The 20,556-nt window shown below is 48.2% G+C and overlaps 1 protein-coding gene across 1 annotated transcript in view; it reads right to left on the reverse strand.

Annotated features, from left to right (window-relative positions):
• Positions 1 to 18,653, reverse strand: part of LOC309331340 (uncharacterized protein) — a 35,528-nt gene extending 16,875 nt beyond the window's left edge. The window contains exons 1-12 of the mRNA XM_081843436.1: positions 18,530 to 18,653; positions 16,875 to 16,967; positions 15,323 to 15,432; positions 14,467 to 14,526; positions 12,382 to 12,498; positions 10,269 to 10,373; positions 9,834 to 9,936; positions 8,590 to 8,660; positions 7,475 to 8,014; positions 4,089 to 4,276; positions 3,874 to 3,978; positions 2,248 to 2,313 (exon numbers count right to left, since the gene is read on the reverse strand). Coding sequence (XP_081699562.1) covers positions 2,248 to 2,313; positions 3,874 to 3,978; positions 4,089 to 4,276; positions 7,475 to 8,014; positions 8,590 to 8,660; positions 9,834 to 9,936; positions 10,269 to 10,373; positions 12,382 to 12,498; positions 14,467 to 14,526; positions 15,323 to 15,432; positions 16,875 to 16,939 — 1,530 coding nt within the window. The 5' untranslated portion in view covers positions 16,940 to 16,967; positions 18,530 to 18,653. The remainder of the gene's footprint in view (positions 1 to 2,247; positions 2,314 to 3,873; positions 3,979 to 4,088; positions 4,277 to 7,474; positions 8,015 to 8,589; positions 8,661 to 9,833; positions 9,937 to 10,268; positions 10,374 to 12,381; positions 12,499 to 14,466; positions 14,527 to 15,322; positions 15,433 to 16,874; positions 16,968 to 18,529) is intronic.
• Between the last annotated feature and the right edge of the window lie 1,903 nt (positions 18,654 to 20,556).

Genomic DNA, 20,556 nt, shown 5'->3' on the forward strand with positions numbered 1-20,556 from the left:
GTGGATCCTGTCAGCACCATGATTCCTCCTGCCCTGTGTCCTCTTTTAATCTGCTCCAGAGCATTGAGGGAACCCCTAAAAGAGATTTAGAGGGCATGTAGGGGCAGGGAGAAGATGGGGGACATCTGCTAAGTGAAGAGAAATCCTTGCACTTACAGAATGAGCGATGTAGCACTACGATGACTTCCACTCAAAGCTCTGAACAGCTTTAGATGTGCATACAGTTAGCTTTTTTCCCAGCCCATGAAGTTCTTCATAAGGATTTATTTATTTATTTTTAAATAAAATAGCTCAAATAACCAGAGCACACATTATGGGCTGTATTCAGCAGTGCCCAGTTAAGAGATTACAACTGCAATCCTATGCACAACTTCCCTGGGAGTAATCCCTGCCTGACACAGTGGCAGTTCTGAGAAACAGGTTTAAGATTGCTCTTTGAATATGCAATCCTACGCATGCCTGTTAAGCACTGAGTTCAGTGGAACTTACTCCAAAATAAATGGATTGCAGCTGCAATCTTATATATATGCTCACATGAGAGTACCACGGAAGATCTTACTTCCATGGAAACTTATGCTGCAAGTTTATATCTTATGAAACTATCTGCAGAAAACTCTAAGTCACCACAAGGATAAATCAGGCAGGTCCCAATCTCATGCATCTTCCTAGACTATCTGCCTAGATCTGAGCTGTATGGGGTGCCACCTCTATGCTTATCACAGTGTCCCAAGGTGCTGCTAACAGGGACTGATGGCCTTATGAAGGGGCAGAGAATAACGTGGGAGGTACAAGCCTCCTGTTCTCTGACTAAAGAAGCCTGACTTCAGCAGACAGGTTCCACACATTTCCCAGCTTGGATCTATAATTGCCATGACCTGGTGCTGCTGCTTTTGAAACAACTACTCTGCATAAACATTAGTTAGATGGGTGACACTCCCTCTCACTGAAAAGTCTCTTCTTCCAGGATGGATAGACGGAAAGACATATGGTTATCAGGAATCACCTTAGGATGCTTATTACTAAACCCATTCACGCATGCAAGTAGAATAGGGTGGTGCTTGAAAGAAAGCTTCTGAATGGCCCCTGCTTGGTTGCATCAGGATTTAAGGGAAGCTGTTCCAATTCCAAAACTCCTCCTACAAAACTTCAAGTTCATAGCAGTCCTGGCCCATGCCTCCTGAAGCCAGACAGGTTTAGCAGCCCATGCTACTAAACTGTCTGCTGGCTGGAGCCTTAGGCCAGATTCATATATGAAGAGTACTGCTTAAAACACAAGAAATGTTGCTTGTCTCCATATAGGAAGATGCTTGGGTTATGTCAACCACAGACTGTGGATGAAATTGCCTCCAGCCAGCAAAGAGCTGCTTTGCAACCTAAAGGACCCATGGTGTGGAGATGCATGCACAACACCACACTGCTGCTTGCACCATGGTTTTGGATCATCAAGCAAAGTGTGTGTGGGGGGGGAGGAATCTGTGAGCCTCCAGATACCCCCAATGTCTGTCATCCCTGACCATCCCTTGCTATGGAACCTATGGATCCGGGATCCATGGGGAATCTCTCCTACCCAAAGGCAACACTGAACAAGCACCTGAGCTGACCCAGGCCCAGTGCACCCAAAAGGATACGACCGGCCCATTGCCTTCCTCATTAAGTATCTTTATGCATTAAGCGGTTTAGTGGCCATTAAGTTTTTAAGAGATTAGGAGGCTGCGGGAGGAGCAAGAATAGCTACTGCGACAACACTAAGGCAGGAAAACGACCAAGGATGGTTTTCTGTCTCAGTGTTGCAGCCCAGTTCTGAAGCTCAGCTTTGCCTGCTGACCTGCAGATCATTCCTTACCTGCTTGGATCATACAAATGGATGCTCGGGCATTTAACTCACAAGGAGAACTCCTGCAGGCTAGTTGCTATATGAATGATAAGAAATGAAATCACAACCCCATGCTCTTTGCAGTTACAATGCAAAGATGTTGACTCTGTGGGGTTGTTTGTTTTTTAATGCTGATACTCATCAGCGCTGACTCCTTTGAGCTCTTCAGTCTCGGGTTTTCAATTTATCAGATTCATGATACACCACTTCCTGTTGCCATTTCCTTTGTGGATCATCCACTCTTCTGTCAACGTGTCCTCCAAAATGTAAACAAAATTGGAAGCTGGTGTGGAGATGACAGGGTGCTCCTTCACTTGCTATCCTCCTCTGAGCTGGGTTCTGCCTAAACTCTCTGACAGGGGTACCTTCCTTACCTCTACTTTGCTGGAGTAGAAGAGGCAGAGAAGGCTTTTGCAATAGGGTGGTTTTCTTTTCTCCTCCTCTGGGAAAGAAGCAGAAAGACTCCACCTTAACATTGTTACACTAACCCCATTTCCACATTAAAAATATTTCCCTTCTGCCCCTCCCCCAAGTTATGCAGAGACATTCCATTTGAGGTCACCCTCTGTCAAGAATGACTTTCCAACACCACCCTAAAATATGCAAACCAATACTAAGTAATATTAAGGACTCCGAGATCAGGGAGATGGGTTTCTAGGTCAAAATATTTGACTTGAGACACTCTTCAGAACCTCATCAAGTTCCCTTCCTCAGGGAAAAAAAGGGCACCCTCCTACACCTTTCATTTCATTTGGCTTTTTTATGGCACCAGCTCACTTCTTCGAAAGTTGCCCGAACGTAATATTCTCTTTCCCGCCTCGCCTAGTGCACATTTGTGTTTGAATCAAATTAAATCTGAATAAAATCGTCACCAACTCCCTGCCTTTGCTCATCCCATCAAACTGATCTTTTAAAACAACAACTCTTCCTCTAAGGAGCTTCCACCGCCCCTTCCCATTTATCTCAATCCGCTGGCAGAATCCTACAATTTTGTTTGCAGCAGCCTGCAATCAGGGGCAAGCCTTCTCCCGAGTTCTCCTAGAAAGCGTGAGTGCTTTTGTTGCCGTTTCCCGGCGAAAATGCTTATTTGTCCCTCTCGGGGCTGGCTCTGGGCCCTCGCCTCTCCCTTTGTTTTGCGGTGCGCCACCGGATCAACAACAAGCACAACATCCGGCCGGTGCGAGGGACCGATCGCGTTTCAGCTTCTCGACTGTTCTAACAGCGCCTTTCCCCATAGCACCCATTTTCCTGCCGGCAGGAAAAAAACAACCAACACGCATTCCGTGCAGGGCAGCACCGGCGGGTTGCAAACGCCTCTTTTTCTGATGGCATTTTGGGTGGGGAAGAAACGGGCATGCCTAAAACTACCCACAGCCTCCCGGATCTTAAACCCTATTTTTGGACAGCGCGTTAGTTACTGCGGAACGCAACTCAGCTGCTCTCTCCGCGTAACGTACGTACACACACACGCAACGCCCACCCGACACAAGAGCGTGACTTGGAAGCGGGGAGACCAGGGGTGGATGCCACCCTTCGACCCTTCAGTCCTGCTAGATGCGGGGACGACAGGGCGATAGCAAAGGACCGAAATTGTTGTTTTTATTTATTATTCGCTGAATTTATATACCGCCCTTCGCCCGACGATCACAAGTGCGGTTTACAGTGCAAAGACACGAAATAGGAAAAACAATACCCTCCCTCCCCTCTATAGGGGTAAAGCAGTTTTTAAATCGTATTGACAGCAAGCGCAACTTCTAAACACTTCTGCCTGTCAGAGCTGCTAGAGCCTCGTCGGTGGGTCGGCAGACAGCCTCTCTCAGGGGATCTGCCAGCTGCTCCACATTCCTATCCCGGGGATCCTAGAAGAGATCTGCATCTCCAGATCTCTTCATGCAGCCGCTCTCCCCTGGCCGTCATCTGCCTCGCTTTTGTTTTATTGCAATGGCACCCGATGCTCCGAGAAACAAGCGGGCAGCAGGCAAGCCAGCAAGCAACCGTACCTCAGCGCTGGAGGAGGCTCCGTCCGGACTGCACCATGCTCCGCAGCTCCGCAGCCCCGCTCGCTTGGGACGCGAGTTTTTCGCCGCTCTCGCCTCCTGCTGCGGCTGTCAAGGGAAGAGCGGAGGGCGGCCCCGGCCTGCAAGCCCCAGCTCGGCCCCGGGGACTGGCGCCGGCGCCGGCCAATGGAACGCGCGCCTCCATTGTGACGTCGAACCCTGCACTCTGAACCGGTGAGGTAAGGCGAGCAGGCCGCGGCCGACAGCTGCTCGGGGCTCCGGTGGAATTCTCTGGAGCGCGCTTGCGACGGGCGGCGCGTGGAGCCCCCTCCCGGCCCCACGCGGATGTGCGCTACGACTCCGGTACGCCGGCGGAACCCCTTGCGCAGCCGGGGAAGCCGCCCCCCTTTTGTGAGTGGAAACATCTCGCAGCATCTCAGGCTGCCACGCGTGCAGGACGCACCCTTACCTGGGAGTAAGGCTCGTCGAACTCCCTGGGGCTGACTTCAGAGTAGACACGTCTAGGGTTACACTGTCAGGAAGCCCTGGGTCTCAGGTTGCAGCTTTTCTCTCTGAACCTGATGCTCAGTGCTACATGGATTTCATTCCCACTAGTGTTCGGTTATTATTATTATTATTATTATTATTATTATTATTATTATTATTAATATATTATTAAAACCCTTCTGTACTAGTGCCACATTACCATCCCTCTCTGCATAAAGGGTATCAGACTGTTAAGTATTTTATTTTTCTAAACAACAAAAATACCCATAAAAGGAAAAACGGATTTAACAGCAAAATAATATAAATACGACACAAGGAGCTTTCAATGATCAAGTCAAAAGATTAAAAACAACTCATGAGTAAATGAACTGGGTGCAGTTCTGAAATTATAGAATTGTAAAATTATAAATGATGTATAAAAACATAAGTTACCTCACACAACAAAGGAAATGGGGGGGGGTCTTGCCTGTTTACAGACACCTGCAAACACAAAGTTTTCCTTTTCCAAAGGAGAGGAAAGCAATATGTTTGGCACCAGCTTGGCTGCAGGAGTTGCCAGGAGGAGGTGTACAAAACACCATCCAACAGCCTTAGGGACTCTACTCCGGATTTGTGTAGGGTTTACCCCTTAGCCTTTTCTTCTCCCAAAGATGTCCCACAAGGCAGCCTCATAAAGAGCCTAGTAAAGGTAATTGCCCTTATATGGATGTTCCATGGGGGGGATGATAATCTCCATATGTGTCTTACACTATAAATTTCTTGTTTTAGAAAGTAAGGACTTGTGTGAAATGGTGTGTGAGGGAGGTGAGATGAGTAGTTGGCCGCAAGCTCTGCCAACATGAGCACAACATGGAGGCAGCAGGTCAGCTGAGAAAATACCAGAACATAGATTGTTGTTATAAACTGGTGGGTGGGAGCGGTAGCACAACTGAGACATGATGTAGCAATTTAGAACAGGCAGGGTGGATGGCAGAAGCCAGCTGCAGTGACTCAGCATTAGGGGAATATTGCTGCTATATAGAAACTTGTCAGCCAGGTCTCCACCAGGATCCTAAGGCCTGAGACTCAAGAGGTGGGTCTTGGTAATGTCACAGGGTTACCTAGTCTTCAAAAACAACAATAAGAATCTGATAATTGGCTTGGGCCTGGGTGCATGGCCCCAGAATGAAAGGGTGGAATTTGGCAGCAAAGGAGCTAGAGAAGTGACAGATCAAAAAAAGGGGGGCAGGCGAATAAGGAAACACTTTGTTTTGCAATGAGGGATGAGAGAGAGAGAATGGAAAACCTCTTATGAATGATGAGTAAGAGACCTTTTATAACACTATCCCTCAATTCCATATGCTTCTCAGCTAGTCCTGTGCGCTGTTTGTAACTGGTGGTGCTAGATACACAAATCACATGAGTAACAGTTACCACAGACAGGCATTTGCCAGCTAGTTAACACACAAAGAAGAAACCACCCTGGCAGAAAGCCTTGATGCCAATTCCCCAGTGTGTGTTACTCACCCCCAGTGGATGGAAGCCACAAAAAGGAGTGCTTTCCTGGTGAACACCCAAAGTCATAAGGAATTACTGGATGCATGGGGAATTCCATGTTCTTACAGTAATCCAGAAAAATTGGTAAGGCTGTGCATCAAATCAATAGGACAGTGTCAGGGTAGAGGCTTAAATCATTCTGACCTGTTTTTTTTATTGCTTATGCTTAATTGGTTTATATTTTAAAAATTTGCATATGCTAATAGGTTGTTGTCTTTCTCTATGTGAGAGAGAATAGTGGTCAATGTAGAGAGACTGTAACAGTGTCATTACCTGGCAAGTCTGCATATGTTTTTGCAAAGGGTAGAAACTTGCTTATTTTAAAACAAATGAAATGGGGGGCAGGGGATGACAGGGTGTCTTAAGGTGCAATGGGAGAGACCAGGGTCTTCTCTTGGAGCCATGTTTCTAACTTTGTGGTGAGATCCTAACAGTTTATATATTTATAAAAGCTGCGCCCCATCAGGGCCTATGCAGTGGGATATTAATCTGTGTGGGCGTCCTGCTTCTAAGAACTGCCTCCAGGTTCCTCACCCTGTTAGCATACACCTTTTCCAGGTGCCATTAACTTCACTCAAGGGTATGATGCAGAGCAGGTGTTAACCACAACTCGTTCAACAGGTTGATCTTTTGCTGACATGATGCACCATCCATCTTGTATGCATCTGCTGGGACAGCCTTTCCCAGTGTCTGCAGGCAGTGATGGAAAGGTGACTGGCATTTCTACATGTGCAAAGCACCTGCCTTGCTACTGAATCTTTGTAACCTGCTCCCGTGCATCTGGACTAGAGGGTGCGGCTTTCAGCTAGACTTGAACATCTCCCTTCCTCACTAAGAACACTTAATAGTAAGTGAGCTGTAGGGTTGAAGGCTGCCCTTTCTTCAACAAGACAGGATTTTGGTCCCTTCTCGCTCTTCGTAATTTTACAAGCCAGTAATATGGTGGCAGGGGAAGAGGACAAATCCTAGAGATGATCCATTTATCAGGCAACCACAGCTGTTTGAAGCTTCTCCATTCTTTTCTGGTTTGACTGGTTCTCACCAACACACTTTCAATTAGGCTGCACCCAGAAAAACCAAATTCCGACATCAGAATAAATTATTTGGCGCTCGTAGGATGCCTGAAAGTGGTCACTTGACATCATAATAACTGACTCAGTTATTTATTGAATTTGTACCCCATTCCCAAGGAGCCCAGGGCTCAAAGCTGGTCTGTCGGGGAAGTAAGGATCCATTCTACCAGCTAGAACTAATTCCCTATGCCTGAATTATGCAAATGATGTGCACATAGTGAAATCATTAATGTTTTCATGATACATTACTTTCTTAAGAGATTTTTTTAAAAAAAATATGTGATACATAAACGGTTTTAAATAAAATAAGTGCACAAATAAGTGCACACCTCTGAGCTTGGCAGTTCAGGCAGAGCCAGACGGTTCCTGGGCTGGGGTACCCTGCATGCCCCCCTCTCAGGGGAATAATGCCACTGTGGAGACCAACAGCCAGGCTGTGACCTTTATTGGACACGGGAGCGTTCTTCTCTTGCTTGTCGGTGAGGCTCAGAGGACAGTGCACATGATGGATTCCCTCTCCCTGTGGGAAGGGATAATGTCGGGGAAGACATACCGCATGTCACTGAGGACCGAGTCGTTCTCCTCAGGGGCTGCCGGCAAGGCGAGCTGCTGCCTCTCCGGCTCTTCAGCGCAGCCTCTGCCCTTTGGGTCTTCTGCTGGCTTGTCCTCCTTTGTGTTGTCTCCTGCGCCCGGGCTCCTGGCTCTAATGGGAAAGGGAGCACCCGCCACTTCCTCACTGGGCCCAGGCATCCTTTTGTGGGCCCTCCGAGCACTGCCTCGCCTCTTCCTGGAGCTGTCTCGGGGGGCGCCTGCCAGGTGCTGCTGCCCCACGGTCTCCATCTCAGATAGGCTGTAGGCCAGGGTGGCCCGGTGCAGCTCCTTGTCTTCATCTTCAGGGTGGGCGAAAGAAAACCCTGTGCTCTGTGGGCGTGGCGGAGTCGGGATGTCCGTAGCAGATGAGCGCAGGATCTCGTGTTGCTCCGGCTGGATGAGCTCCACTGTGGCCTTCAAGTCGTCGTTGGTGAGGTCTGGAGGAGGTGAACAAAGCAAGGGGAGGGGAAGCAGCTCACTCTGTGGGCCCAGCATCCCTGAGGCTCAAAGGGGCTTTGCGTTCTGCCCCAGCATGCAGCAGTGTCATTTGGATAGGAATGAGAGACAATGGGAGCAGGGGCAGGGTTCTTTAGCACCTGAGATAGCAACATAGAATGGGAAGCCTTCCCAGTGCCCCTTCAGCAGCCCTCAAACAAGGAGGACCCATTGCCAACATGAAAAGAATATCCTGACCTCAGTGGATTTCTCTGCTTATTTTAATGTGGGAGAAACATGGACCAATTCAAGCCTGGACCCAAATAGTCTTAATCCTTGCACAGTTGCTAATGGGCGATGAGATACAGTGGATGCCCTTATTATTCCAGGGACTGCCCAGCCTAGAGTGAGCCATAGAGCTGCTCCTGCTCCTCCTCAACTTAGGCTCAGTGTCACCCATTGGCTCTGGCAGTCACAGTAAACACCAGTCACCACCGACCAAGATGCAGGCCAAGACCCCCATCTTCCCTTCTAGATGTGTGCCCAACTCTAGTGCCCTCCGAGTTTGATTTCTTACCATTCACTTCTGCCACTTTGAGCTCCCCATCTGCGTCAATCTCCATTCTCTCCTGCCCATTCTCAAGGATCCTGCAAAAGAGGCCTTGCCACATTGCATTGCAGCACTTGCCACATTGCATTCTGGTCAAGCGTGTGCTGCCGCCACACCGCACCCCACACCCACACCCACACCCCAACAGCCACACAACAGAGGCATTCTCGGTGACTTCTTCCCTAAAAACTCCCTTCTAGAAGCTCAGCACAATCCAAACCTGAGCATTGCTCAGAAGCACTGTAAGACTTAGGACAAAGTTAATACAGAGTGGCTATTTTTATCGTCAACACTGAGAATGTTTCGCTTCATTTTTTTCTGCCTTAACAGTTTTTAACTAACACAAGCACAGCATGGAGGCTAGTTATATATCTAAACAAATAAACTGATTAATTGGGAAACCACTGATAGTAAGCAGGAAACAATTGTCAAGATCTACTCCACAGGGGTGGGAGTTATTAGTTACCGGTATTGCTATGCAAGAGCCAGAAGAGTAGGATGTACAGGGGATGGAGTGGAATTTCAAGGAATCCAAAGGACAAGCTACACATTCAAAATTATCTCAATAATAACGAGAACTGGTCAAGAGGAACAAAATGAAATTAAGCAAGGGCAAATCTGAAACATTACAGCAAGGATAATTCATTATTTGCAGTACTGTGTTGAGGCCTGGACACTAAAGGTTTTTAAACCCACACCAGTTCATAAATGAACTGTAAGAAGATAAAAGGTTAAACAATCTGAGCAAAGGATCAGCCTACAGATTAAGGAAGGACAATGATACTGGTCGTTTTTAATAGTATTAAAAAAAATCTCAGAAGGTTGGTGGACAGGGCAAAAGTAATTGAAGGGAAGAAGCTTTAGTTTAAACATAAGGAAGAATTTCCCATTTGTAAGAGCATTTCATCACACATGAAGTGCTTTTGAAGGTCTCTTCTATTGTATTATTTGCACAACACATGAATTTGGGTTGATGGAGGACAGGTAATAGAAAAGGAACATATATTCTAAGTTCAAACAAAATGCCAAATGATGGTTTGGCAAAGTCCCAAAGTCCCAAACTCCCTCTTCCCCCTTCGCTCTCCATTCTCCTTTTGCACAATTTGCTATAGTGAGTTGTTTCTGCTCTTGCAGAAAATGGTAGTTTGCCATTACATCTGATTAGGAGGCAGGTTAACTCTCGTGCACCTGACCCCTCCTTGTCACCTCACCTCCTGGTGGTTATCCGTTTGCCATTGATGTACTTAGTGGATGTGGAGACAGAGCAGAAGCCTATTCCTAATTCAGCACCAGGCCCAAACGTAGTGAAGAAATCTAGGAGGGGAAAGTGACAACATCACTGCTGAGAGGGAGGGAGGCAGCTAGCGCAGGCCTCAATACCAGCCAAATGGCAGAGGCCTTCCCATACTGCAAATGTCAGTGGGAATGAAGGGGTGGGACAAAGGAGGCACCAACACTTAACAGGAGAATTGTTCCTCGGACATTTAAAAGCAGGGGTGAATTGGGTCCTTGTGAGATGACAGAGCCAGAATGAGGTAGAGAAGCAGATATGGAAGAGGCAATGTGTATTGAAGAAGCACAGGGGCAAGCCCTGCAATTGCCCACTGAGCGGCTCAAGGCTGCAAGGTGATGCATCCTTGCCTTACCTGTCTGGAATGGAGAGCTGTAGGAGCAATAGGAGTAGGTAGTACAGCCTGGCACGACCCACTGGGGTATTCCTCCTTGAAGATCTGTATATGGGGACAACTCCTCTGGAAAGGAAGGAAGAGGCTGATAAGTGGAAGACTTTCCAGTTACACATTAGAACCCAGATAATGCAGGGACATGTTCGGTTTCGTTGCTTGGTGCAATGAGCCTAAGCAGATCAGGTAATATAATGCAATACAAATCCATGATTATATCATACCCCAAGACACAGAGAGGATGTCTTATGTGACATGCACCCCTTCAGTAAGGGCGAGGACAGAGCAGAAAGATTGCAGCCAAGCTAGACCTGGAACCTTCCCCCTGTCCTTGTCTCTGTCAAAGCACAAAGAAGAAAAGCCCTGTGGATCATGGTAGTGAATATAATCCACTGCTGTGGTGGCTGATTCATTAGGGTGAACAGAACACTGCTCTGAGCTCAGGCTCAGGCTGGGAGGACAGAGCTCATACAATCCTCTCTCTCAAAAGTCCACTCCTCTTCCTCTCCAAATGGCTCTGTTTCAGCAGCCTGGTGACACAGCAATCCGACACACACTTATCTGGGCACAAGACCCTCTGAAGACAGTGCGACCGCTATCTGAGCAAACTTGCACAGGGGTGAACCGTTGGAGAGGGGAGGAAACATTTTAGTTGTTTTCACTGTTGAAAAAGAATGCAAATAAGAAAAATGTGAGTGAGGCCGTTGTCTTGTAACCTTGGTCCTGAAAGCTATAATAACATCTAGCTCCTTTGTCTCTGAGAAAGGTCCTGCATCTAGGGTGTTAGTGCCTTTATTTTTTAGCAGAAGAAGCAAGTTATAGACATTTTTAAGCAGGGTGGTGAAACTTTTGCAGCCCAAGGACCACATTCCCTCCCAGGCAGACTTCTAGCGGCTGCATGCTACTGGTGGGTGGGACCAGGTGCAAAGTGGGCAGGGACACAAATGTGGCTCTCACCTTTGTATAGTAAAAACAAAATAAAAAAAATTCCTTCCAGTAGCACCTTAAAGACCAACTGAGTTAGTTCTAGGTATGAGCTTCCGTGTGCATGCACACTTCTTCAGATACACTGAAACAGAAGTCACCGGACCTTTCTATATAGTGAGAAGGTGGGGAGGGGTATTACTCAGAAGGGTGGTGGGAATGGGTGATTGGCAGATAGCTGCGATGAGCCTGTTGACGACTCTTAACGACTCTCTGTTGACGACTCTCTCTATAGTTTTAAGTTTGGTGATAAGTTGCAATTCAGCAGCTTCTCTTTCCAGTCTAAGATCACTAAACTTAAAACTATAGAGAGACCTGGTTTGAACAAAGACATTGGATTCTTATCTCATTATACATGACAAAACCATTTTTCACCTTCTCACCCCTTGCTTTTTCCTGTTAGACCTATTGCAGTCGTTAAGAGTCGTCAACAGGCTCATCGCAGCTATCTGCCAATCACCCATTCCCACCACCCTTCTGAGTAATACCCCTCCCCACCTTCTCACTATATAGAAAGGTCCGGTGACTTCTGTTTCAGTGTATCTGAAGAAGTGTGCATGCACACGAAAGCTCATACCTAGAACTAACTCAGTTGGTCTTTAAGGTGCTACTGGAAGGAATTTTTTTTATTTTGTTTTGACCATGGCAGACCAACACGGCTACCTATCTGTAACTTTGTATAGTAAGCGGCAGCCCAGCCATGCAAATCTCAGAAGCTTCTGCATCTCCTCCTTTCCACATCTCTCTGTCACGGCAAGCCAAAGCGACTACCAAGGTTCAAAGACACTTTCCCACCAGAATAAAGTACTCAAGAAGGATGGTGCAAGGGAGGGCCAGTAAGGGATGCAGCCTGGGGAATCGGGGGTGTAGCACTGCTGTTTTAAAATAAACCTCTCTTGGCAGAACACATTGAGTTTAGTCTCTGGCATCTCCAGGTTAAATGAAGAGAAGTCTCAGGTGCAAAGGCTGATGAAGACCCCTCTGCCTGAGGCCTGAGCTGTTGCCCACCAGAGGAGACAGCTGTGAGCCAGAGACACCATTATAAGGCAGCTTTATGTTGCCTACCCCTTGTTTCCCTCATGCCAGCACATACCACAGAGTTCACTGAAGGGATCTTGTCCTTCGAAAAACTCTCTGAAGACCTCATCTGCATCACGGAAGGTGAACATGAAGTCCGGAGTCTCAGTGGCGCTTGGATAAAACCCAGCACCTTAAGAAAACAAACCAGATACCTGTCACCATCACTTCTCAGCACACCGTGGATGTCTTTCAGGGAGTGGAGGAAGAAGGGAAAGGGGATGATATGCTGAGGACAGCTAAATCTAGGCATGATATCTTGGCCCAAAGCAAGATGCAGAGCCAGAAAGGAAGAAACGCAGAGCAGGAAGCAGCCCAAACCACAAAAGAAAACAATTCAGTTCTCAGGGTTCATTATTCCCACTTGATGCAAGAGGGGTCTCCATGCATGCACCCCTTTGCAAACAGTGGTCAAGCAAGAAGACAGCTCCCAAAATAAAAACACAGAAAGATAGAGAGATAGGGGGCAGGGGGTAAAGGATACAGTGAAGCAACAATGTGTTTTGAGCAACCCAGATTTTCATCGGGATTTTTTTCTCCCTGTGAGATTTCCAGTAGGGAAGAAAATTTCCAAGTGCAAGCCTGGGACAGCCTGCACAGGTTAGGTTCCTGCCCTCCGGTACTAAACAAACTCTATGCTTTCAGGGTAGCAGGGAGGAGCACCAGTTGGTGAGAGCACCAGGAAGTGCTTGTGGTGAGGACTGAGCCCAGAACAGAGGTGCGTATGGATAATATGTCCTGTATGTCTACACACCAACCTCCACCAGTGGCGTAGCGTGGGGGGTGCAAGGGGGGCCGGCCGCACCGGGCGCAACATGGGGGGGGGGCGCTCGCCACCTCCAGAGTTGCCGAAGAGCCTCGGGCACAGAGTTTAACTCTGAGCTGCCTGTGATGTGGAGGGCACGACTGTTCCGCAGGGGGCGTGGCGTGGATCTGTACCGTTTGCCGCTTTGATCTGGCGCCTTTTGCGGAGAGCACAAGACGGGCACGTCGCTTTGCGGGAGCCGAGGAGAGGCACCTGGTTCAGTCCCGCGGGGCGCGCTTCTCTTGCGAGCCCCCCCCCAGCCGCCTCCCGCTGCCCCCGCCGCACTTCTCCGCCCCCGCCCCTTCTCCTCATTGTCAGCAGCCGTCTGTGTCTGATTTGAGAGGAGAACAGAGGCGAGGGGAGGCGGCTGCAGCCAGCGACCACCCTCCGCCTCCCACCCTGGGGCTACCAGAAGCCCCCCCCCGGCTTCGGCTGGGGACAGAGAGCGCGCCTGCTCTTCCCTGCGCGCCGCTGCCCCATTGGAAGGGCGGCGGAGGAGCTGCAAGCTGGGGTGCGCGCCATGAGCCTCAGCCTTGGAGTTCAGGGGCCAGTGGTGGAAGCAGGGCCAGTGGTGGAAGTGCGGTGCTTTCCCCGGGTTGCTGGGCGCGGGGAGCCCTCGGGGCGCGGGAAGAGGCAGCGCTCCTGGCTGCAGGTCCGAGGCCTGGCTGCTGCCCGCCTCTCGTGGCGGGAGGGAGTTGCGCTGCCGCTGCCGCCGCCGCCGCCCGCAAGGAGCCAGCCACTCGCTGCCCGCGAGGCTCCTCTCTGGCCGGCCTGCCAGCTGGGCTCATCCTCCTTGCCAGTGCAGGAAGCGGGCTCTGCTTCCGGGGGACCTCCCGGGGGAGCGCAGCAAAGGGCGCCCTTCTCAGCCTCCCCAGCAAAGGGGCACAAGCAAAGGGCACGTCCCGGCGCCGTGGTCGTGCCCTTTGCTCCGCTGCGAGCCACGCTGCCGCTCGCCTTCGCCTTTCACAACAGCCCCGCAGGGTAGCCCAGGCTGCGAGGTCAACCCAGTGAGAACTCTCCGAGGCTTCTCTCGGGCCCCAGACCAGCCCTCCAGCGCCGCCACGGCCGGTCTCTTGAGTCCGTTGCCAGGCCACGGAGGGCCAGCAGCCAAGCCTGACAAGCGCAGAATATAGAGGCTTGGTAGGGGGAGGGCGCCACGGCGTGGGGCGCAAATTACTTTCCTTGCCCCGGGTTAGGGGGCGCAAATTACTTCCCTTGCCCTGGGTTAGGGGGCGCAAATTACTTGCCTTGCCCCGGGTGCTGACAACCCACGCTACGCCGCTGACCTCCACTCACCTGTGCTTAGTCCTATCAGCCCCTCGAGTCCGTAGAGATCATAAAGGTCCCGCTTATAACCTGCCAGAAATAAGGAACAAGAGGAGGCCAGTCCCATCTTGAAGCCCATTCAACTTTTGCTACAATTCTGTGCATATTCTTTAGCTACAAGACTGCTGAGACAGCAGCAGAGCAAAGTGGTGGCAGTCCATCCCGGGTGTCACCACTAAGTGGGGGGTGACAAAATGCCAGGCGGCACTCACCGCGGGGTCTGCAGCATACCCGTGCCACACGTCTCTCCCCAAACAGTCTGCCCACCACCTCCCACTACACCTCAGCTGTAGGGCGGCTGAGTGGGAGGAGGCAGGCAGACTCCTTGGAGGCCCTGCGGAGCGTCCTGCCCCAGCTGGCCCCACTCCCGGACGCAGGGCACGCATGCCACCCCAGGTGCCCGATTGGCTTGCTCCACCGCTGCCCTGAGACACCACAAGCTCTTCCTCCAACACTAAGCACTGTGGCCCCAAACAACAGCAAAGTACTGAGTAGCAGAAAATATAGTTGCTAAAAGTGCCCCTGGTTCTTCCTTTTGAAGAGATGGATGGAAGGCAGGCTGGCTGGCAGGTATAGCAATGAACCAAAGGGGATGCCAGGAAACTCATGCTGGGTGGACTGTGATTGGGCTGAGCTCTCATCTCTGTGGCCTGCAGGGAGTGAGAACTGGGAGCCAGCAGCAGCTCAGAAAGAGGCATGTGTGCATTATAGGGAAGGTCTCTAAAAGATCACAACAAGGCAGGGGGCATATAGGAGCACATAGGGAACAGCTCAGAGATGGGAGACCCCTGGGATGGGGAATGGCGAGAATGGTCCAATGTCTTACTGTCTGATAGCACTTCATATGCTTCTGCTATCTCCTTGAATTTCTTCTCCGCATATTCCTTGTTCCCTGGGTTTTTGTCTGGGTGCCATTTCAGTGCATTCTTCCTGTACCTACAGCAGTCCAAAAGGAGAGACTGAACTGTAGGATTACCATTAAGAGAAACCGTCACATCTCAATATTATGTCAAGAGGAGAGGTGTCATTTCTTCCCCAATACCAGCAGTACATGCCGTGGTGCATGCCTAAACTACATAATCTGTTGATTTCTAGAAGTCTTCACATAGGAAGCAATATTGACTAGGGCTGCAGTGTTTGGGATTTCAAAGGCGGAATTGACATCTGCGGTGGGGGTTCCAAAAAAGCTCAACAAAATTTGGGGTGTCCTAGTTTTTACTTTTTTAATATGGCAACCCTAGTATTGGCAATTATTTAATTTCTGCATTCCCAAGATATTACAGAAAGGACCTCCATGTAGCCAGCGTACAACCAATTTGTAGGAATACCTTTGTAACCTCGAGGATAGGCTACTATGATGCACTCTGTTTGGTTGCATTCAGTTACTAACTGGTGCGTTCAGCTAGTAGACAGTGTGGGATCCTGCTTCCATGCTGGGGTATGCTTCAAAAGATTAATGACACCTGTGATGTAGCATCTGCATTGGCTCCCTGCCCTGTTGCATTCCATTCACAATGCAAGGTGCTAAATCTGACCTCTTAAGCCCCTTTGGCCATTATTATTACTGAGTGCCGCCTTGAATTCATTGTCCATGCATCAAATTCAAATAGTGAGGGCATGTACTGTAGATAGGTGAGTTTGGTGGCTGACCTATAGTTCAACAACTCCTTTGTCCTAGAGTCCTTTGTTCAATCAAAGTCTGGGTCTGTAAGCTCTCCAGAATGGTTGCAGAACTTTTTTTTCTTTTGTCTGGCATTCTGTGGCAGGGTTAATCACGCATGGGGTGATTTTTTTTGTTTTGCTTTCTACATGACTACTATTTCATCTTCTTTTTGTTTGTGTGTGTCATATTACTCTGTGCACTTGTAATTATGTCCTTTTTATTTTTCAATAAATGATATTTTTTAAAAGCATGGGGTGATTTTAATTTATTTAGCTATGTTATCGTATGATTGCTTTGAAGTGCAATACCATAATCTACCTGGAATCCTTGGGAAAAGGTAGGATAGAAATTGAATGCACTAAACAACATAATTAAAGGGCAGATTGCACAGATATTCCTAAAGGGGTAGGGGTGAATCACAGTTTAGATGTGCCCAGCACAAAAGCCCCTGGACCTATATACCTGCAATTTGGCAGTTTATCTACTCTGGAAGGGCTGCTATGTATCCACTTCTGTCAAAGGTGAAAAAAGTCATAGTCATTTTAAAAAATCCCAATAGTGAATAAAGGTGAGGAGAAGGAAGCAGGTAAGATAGACCTTCCCAAGTTGAACTGGGCAGGCTCCAAACTGATCTGAGCCAAACTGGGATATTTTATGAAGTGCCAAATTCAGGTTCATATAACATCTTGTGGTTGGTGCACACTGTGCTACTTACGCCTTCTTAATGTCATCTGAGGAGGCCGTTTGAGGGATGTCCAGTGTTTGGTAGTAATCAACCATGATGCAGCTTGTTTAGCGCACAGGCCAGCTGTAAATTAGGAGAGAACATGGTAGGACATTGATCATCCTCCAGCCAGGCTTCCACACTCACCCACTCCAGCTCTCAGAAGACTCAACTGATGCCAGATGCAAAACATCTTCTGCTGAAAGTACCTAATACAAGATGTCTGTTCAAAACACAGTTTAGCTTTATGTGCAGCCACCACTATCCCATCCTCTCATAAGTTGCAGGTGGCATGTGCTTCCACCTCAGGAGGACATTGCTGACCAACTCCCTTGTTCTACACTATAAAAGGGTAAAGGGACCCCTGACCATTAGGTCCAGTCTCGGATGACTCTGGGGTTGTGGTGCTCATCTCGCTTTATTGGCCGAGGGAGCCAGTGTACAGCTTCTGGGTCATGTGGCTAGCATGACTAAGCCACTTCTGGCAAACCAGAGCAGCGCACGGAAACACCGTTTACCTTCCTGCCGGAGCGGTACCTATTTATCTATTTGTACTTTGATGTGCTTTCGAACTGCTAGGTTGGCAGGAGCAGAGACTGGGATTCAAACCACCGACCTTCTGATTGGCAAGCTCTAGGCTCTGTGGTTTAACCCACAGTGCCAGCCACTGCACTATACAGTATTATAAATGAAAAAGTGGCCCTAGGTCCTGGCTAAGCATCACAAAGGCACAAATTATTGCACTTAAGTAAAATAAAAAGGTCTTTGGCCTGTGTTGATAACCAAGATGTAAATCATTAAGTATATAAACCTGCAGTAAATTGCCCTGGATCTTTACAAGTGGAAACAGTGGCAACATCTCTCCTTCATTTAGCGCAGACTGCAGACAATATTACAAGATTTGCACTGCAACACATATTCACTCAGCAACTTCAATCCTATAAGAAGCTCAACAACTTTGGTCGGCCCTCACGCATCAAAACTGGCCCTCTTTGAAAAAAGTTTGGGCACCCCTGCACTAATCCATGTTATGCACACATGATCACTAGGACATGAGATGGCCAAAAGGGGGCTTTGCTTTTGAGAAGGTCATTTGGTATAATAGCGACAGGTTCAAATCCCTGCAAGGCCAGGTAGAGATTATTAGGAAAACTAATAAATTGATCTATATTCTGAAGGGAATTCCATTAAGTTTCCTTCCACCTACATATTTTTATGTATTTTTAAGCAATGCCAAGGATATGCTTTATGGATATGTGCAATTGCTTTGCGGATATCTGGACTGGTTACCCACAGCCACCCACCACTGAGTTGCCATCTGGGCTTGTAGTTCAAGAATGCAGATATAAAATAGCAGGAAGGCCGCTTTGAGAACAGGATGCTGGACTAGGTGAGCCATTGGCCTGATCCAGCAGGCTCATCTTCCATTTTTGTGCTTAAGGGTCTAACCTCCCGATTCTGATCTCTGCATTCCAGGGTCTCTCTAGACTTTACTCTTCTCCATCTGCATCCCTGGAGACATAGACCTTATTTGGCTTCTTCCACCCTCTTGCTGTGGAGTTCTGAATTCATCTTATTGTTTCAGGAGGGAGGGAGAAGGTGCATGCTATCTGCATCATGAACTCATTACCTCTGGCTCTTCATACCTGCCCAAAGCCTCTGTTTCTGCCTCTGGCTGCCTTGGACATAGGAAAGGACAGCAGGACCTCTCCATCATCCTTTTGCATCTACCCTCTCTTGATGAGCATATACTGCAACCAATGACAATCTTCTGCAGATTGTGATGTCAGGGGGGTGAGGCTGCAAGCTCTTGGTCATGGCCCAGGTGTATGGTACTTGGGAAGGGTTAGTAATTGAGGGAGGGGGACTCCAAGCCAGGGCATCACCATGTGACAACTAGAGGCTGGGATTCATCACAGACATGGAGAGGAAATGGTAAGGAATATATGGCACTGTGTGTGATCTGTTGTACGAAATGAACGCATGAAACTGTGAAATAACATCTCTGTAACACAAAGTCATGCAGCATATCTGTGGGTCCCTGAATAACACTGTTTTGTCATTGGCTTCCATTGTGTGTAGGATTGGCTAGGATCCACCTGCAGCCAGACATGACAGGGCTCAGTTCTAGAACATGCAAAGGAATAATAAAGAAGAGTGTGCGTCTGAGCGTGTGTCAAGTATTCTTTTGCTCACCCCGAGGAACTACCATCAATCTCCATGTGTCTGGGATGAATGGGCATAAATGTGTCAGAGCACATGGCTTCCAAGCTAGTCTGAGTTGCATCATGGGGATTTAGAAAGAAACCTTTTCTTTACACGTGGTTACCCCAGGCACTCTGCACGACTTCCAACATATATAAAAACATGATAAAACATAAAACATTAGAAAAACTTCCCGATACAGGGCTGACTTCAGGTGTCTTCTAAGACACTACAGCTACAGTGGTACCTCAGGTTACAAACACCTCAGGTTACAAACTCTTCGGGTTACAGACTCCACTAACCCGGAAGTAGTACCTCGGGTTAAGAACTTTACCTCAGGATGAGAACAGAAATTGCACGGCGGAGGTGGGAGGCCCCATTAGCTAAAGTGGTACCTCAGGTTAAGAACGGTTTCAGGTTAAGAACAGACCTCCAGAACAAATTAAGTTCGTAACCAGAGGTACCACTGTACTTGTCTCCTTGGCTCAGGGTCGCATAACTCCACATCCTCCAACATTTTTCCAGTGAAAATAAGGATGCCCTAAGGAAAAGCAGGACATTCCAGGATCAAATCAGAAACTGGGACAGCTTCTGTAAATCCAGGAATGACCCTGGAAAATAGGGACACTTTGAGGGTCTGCAGTAAATGCCTGCTTAGTTAGGTGTATGGGAATCAGAGGTTGGTCCAATTATGATGATCAGTTGGCTGAGGAGTGTTATTTCCCTGATCACGAGAAAGCCCATAGTTTTGAGGTGCCTTTGGGCTTCAAAGCTAGGGAAAAGCTGAGGTGGTGCCAGCAACTGATATTACAGAGGTGCCCCCCCAGTCTGTCACAATCTCATTTTTTTTCAATGCAATAGAAAGCTAAATCTGTGAGTGTTGGACAAGTTGCTTTGGATAACAACCTAACCAGTTGTTCCTATTTGTGCTTATAAAAGTTCACACTGCAATGAGTGCCTTGGTACCCTCCTGTTGTGTTTTTCATTCTGGCTCATCCAAAGGGGAAATACTGTAATCCATGAATTTTCTCAAGCCAAACTGCCGGCATGGTTGTTAATAAGTGATGCATGTCATGTAATGAATAGGTGCATATAACTGATAGATAGTGCATAGAGTGTCTCAGTGATTCCTGAGGTAGGAAGCTTCAGACAGGCCATAAAACAGTAATGATCATGATTGACATACATCTCCTAAGGGATTTGTCCTGCTCTGCTCCTGTTTTCAGAGTGATAAATGGGGGGGGGGAATTATGCAACAACAAAAACAAACCTATTGAAATATGTCCATGCACTCAGTTACAACTCACGGCAGTCACAATCCATATTAGGGAAAATACCTTTAGCAGGTCAACCAAAATAGTGTACAACCATTTGACTTCTCCAGAACTACATCTGGCTAGACGGCAGACAGAAAGCAGAGTAAGGGGAGGAAAAAGCCATGTGACCTGCATCTGATTACAGTCTCAAG

The sequence above is a fragment of the Podarcis erhardii genome (genome assembly GCF_964252035.2).
Source record: "Podarcis erhardii genome assembly, chromosome: 1".
In the NCBI taxonomy this organism is placed as follows: domain Eukaryota; kingdom Metazoa; phylum Chordata; class Lepidosauria; order Squamata; family Lacertidae; genus Podarcis; species Podarcis erhardii.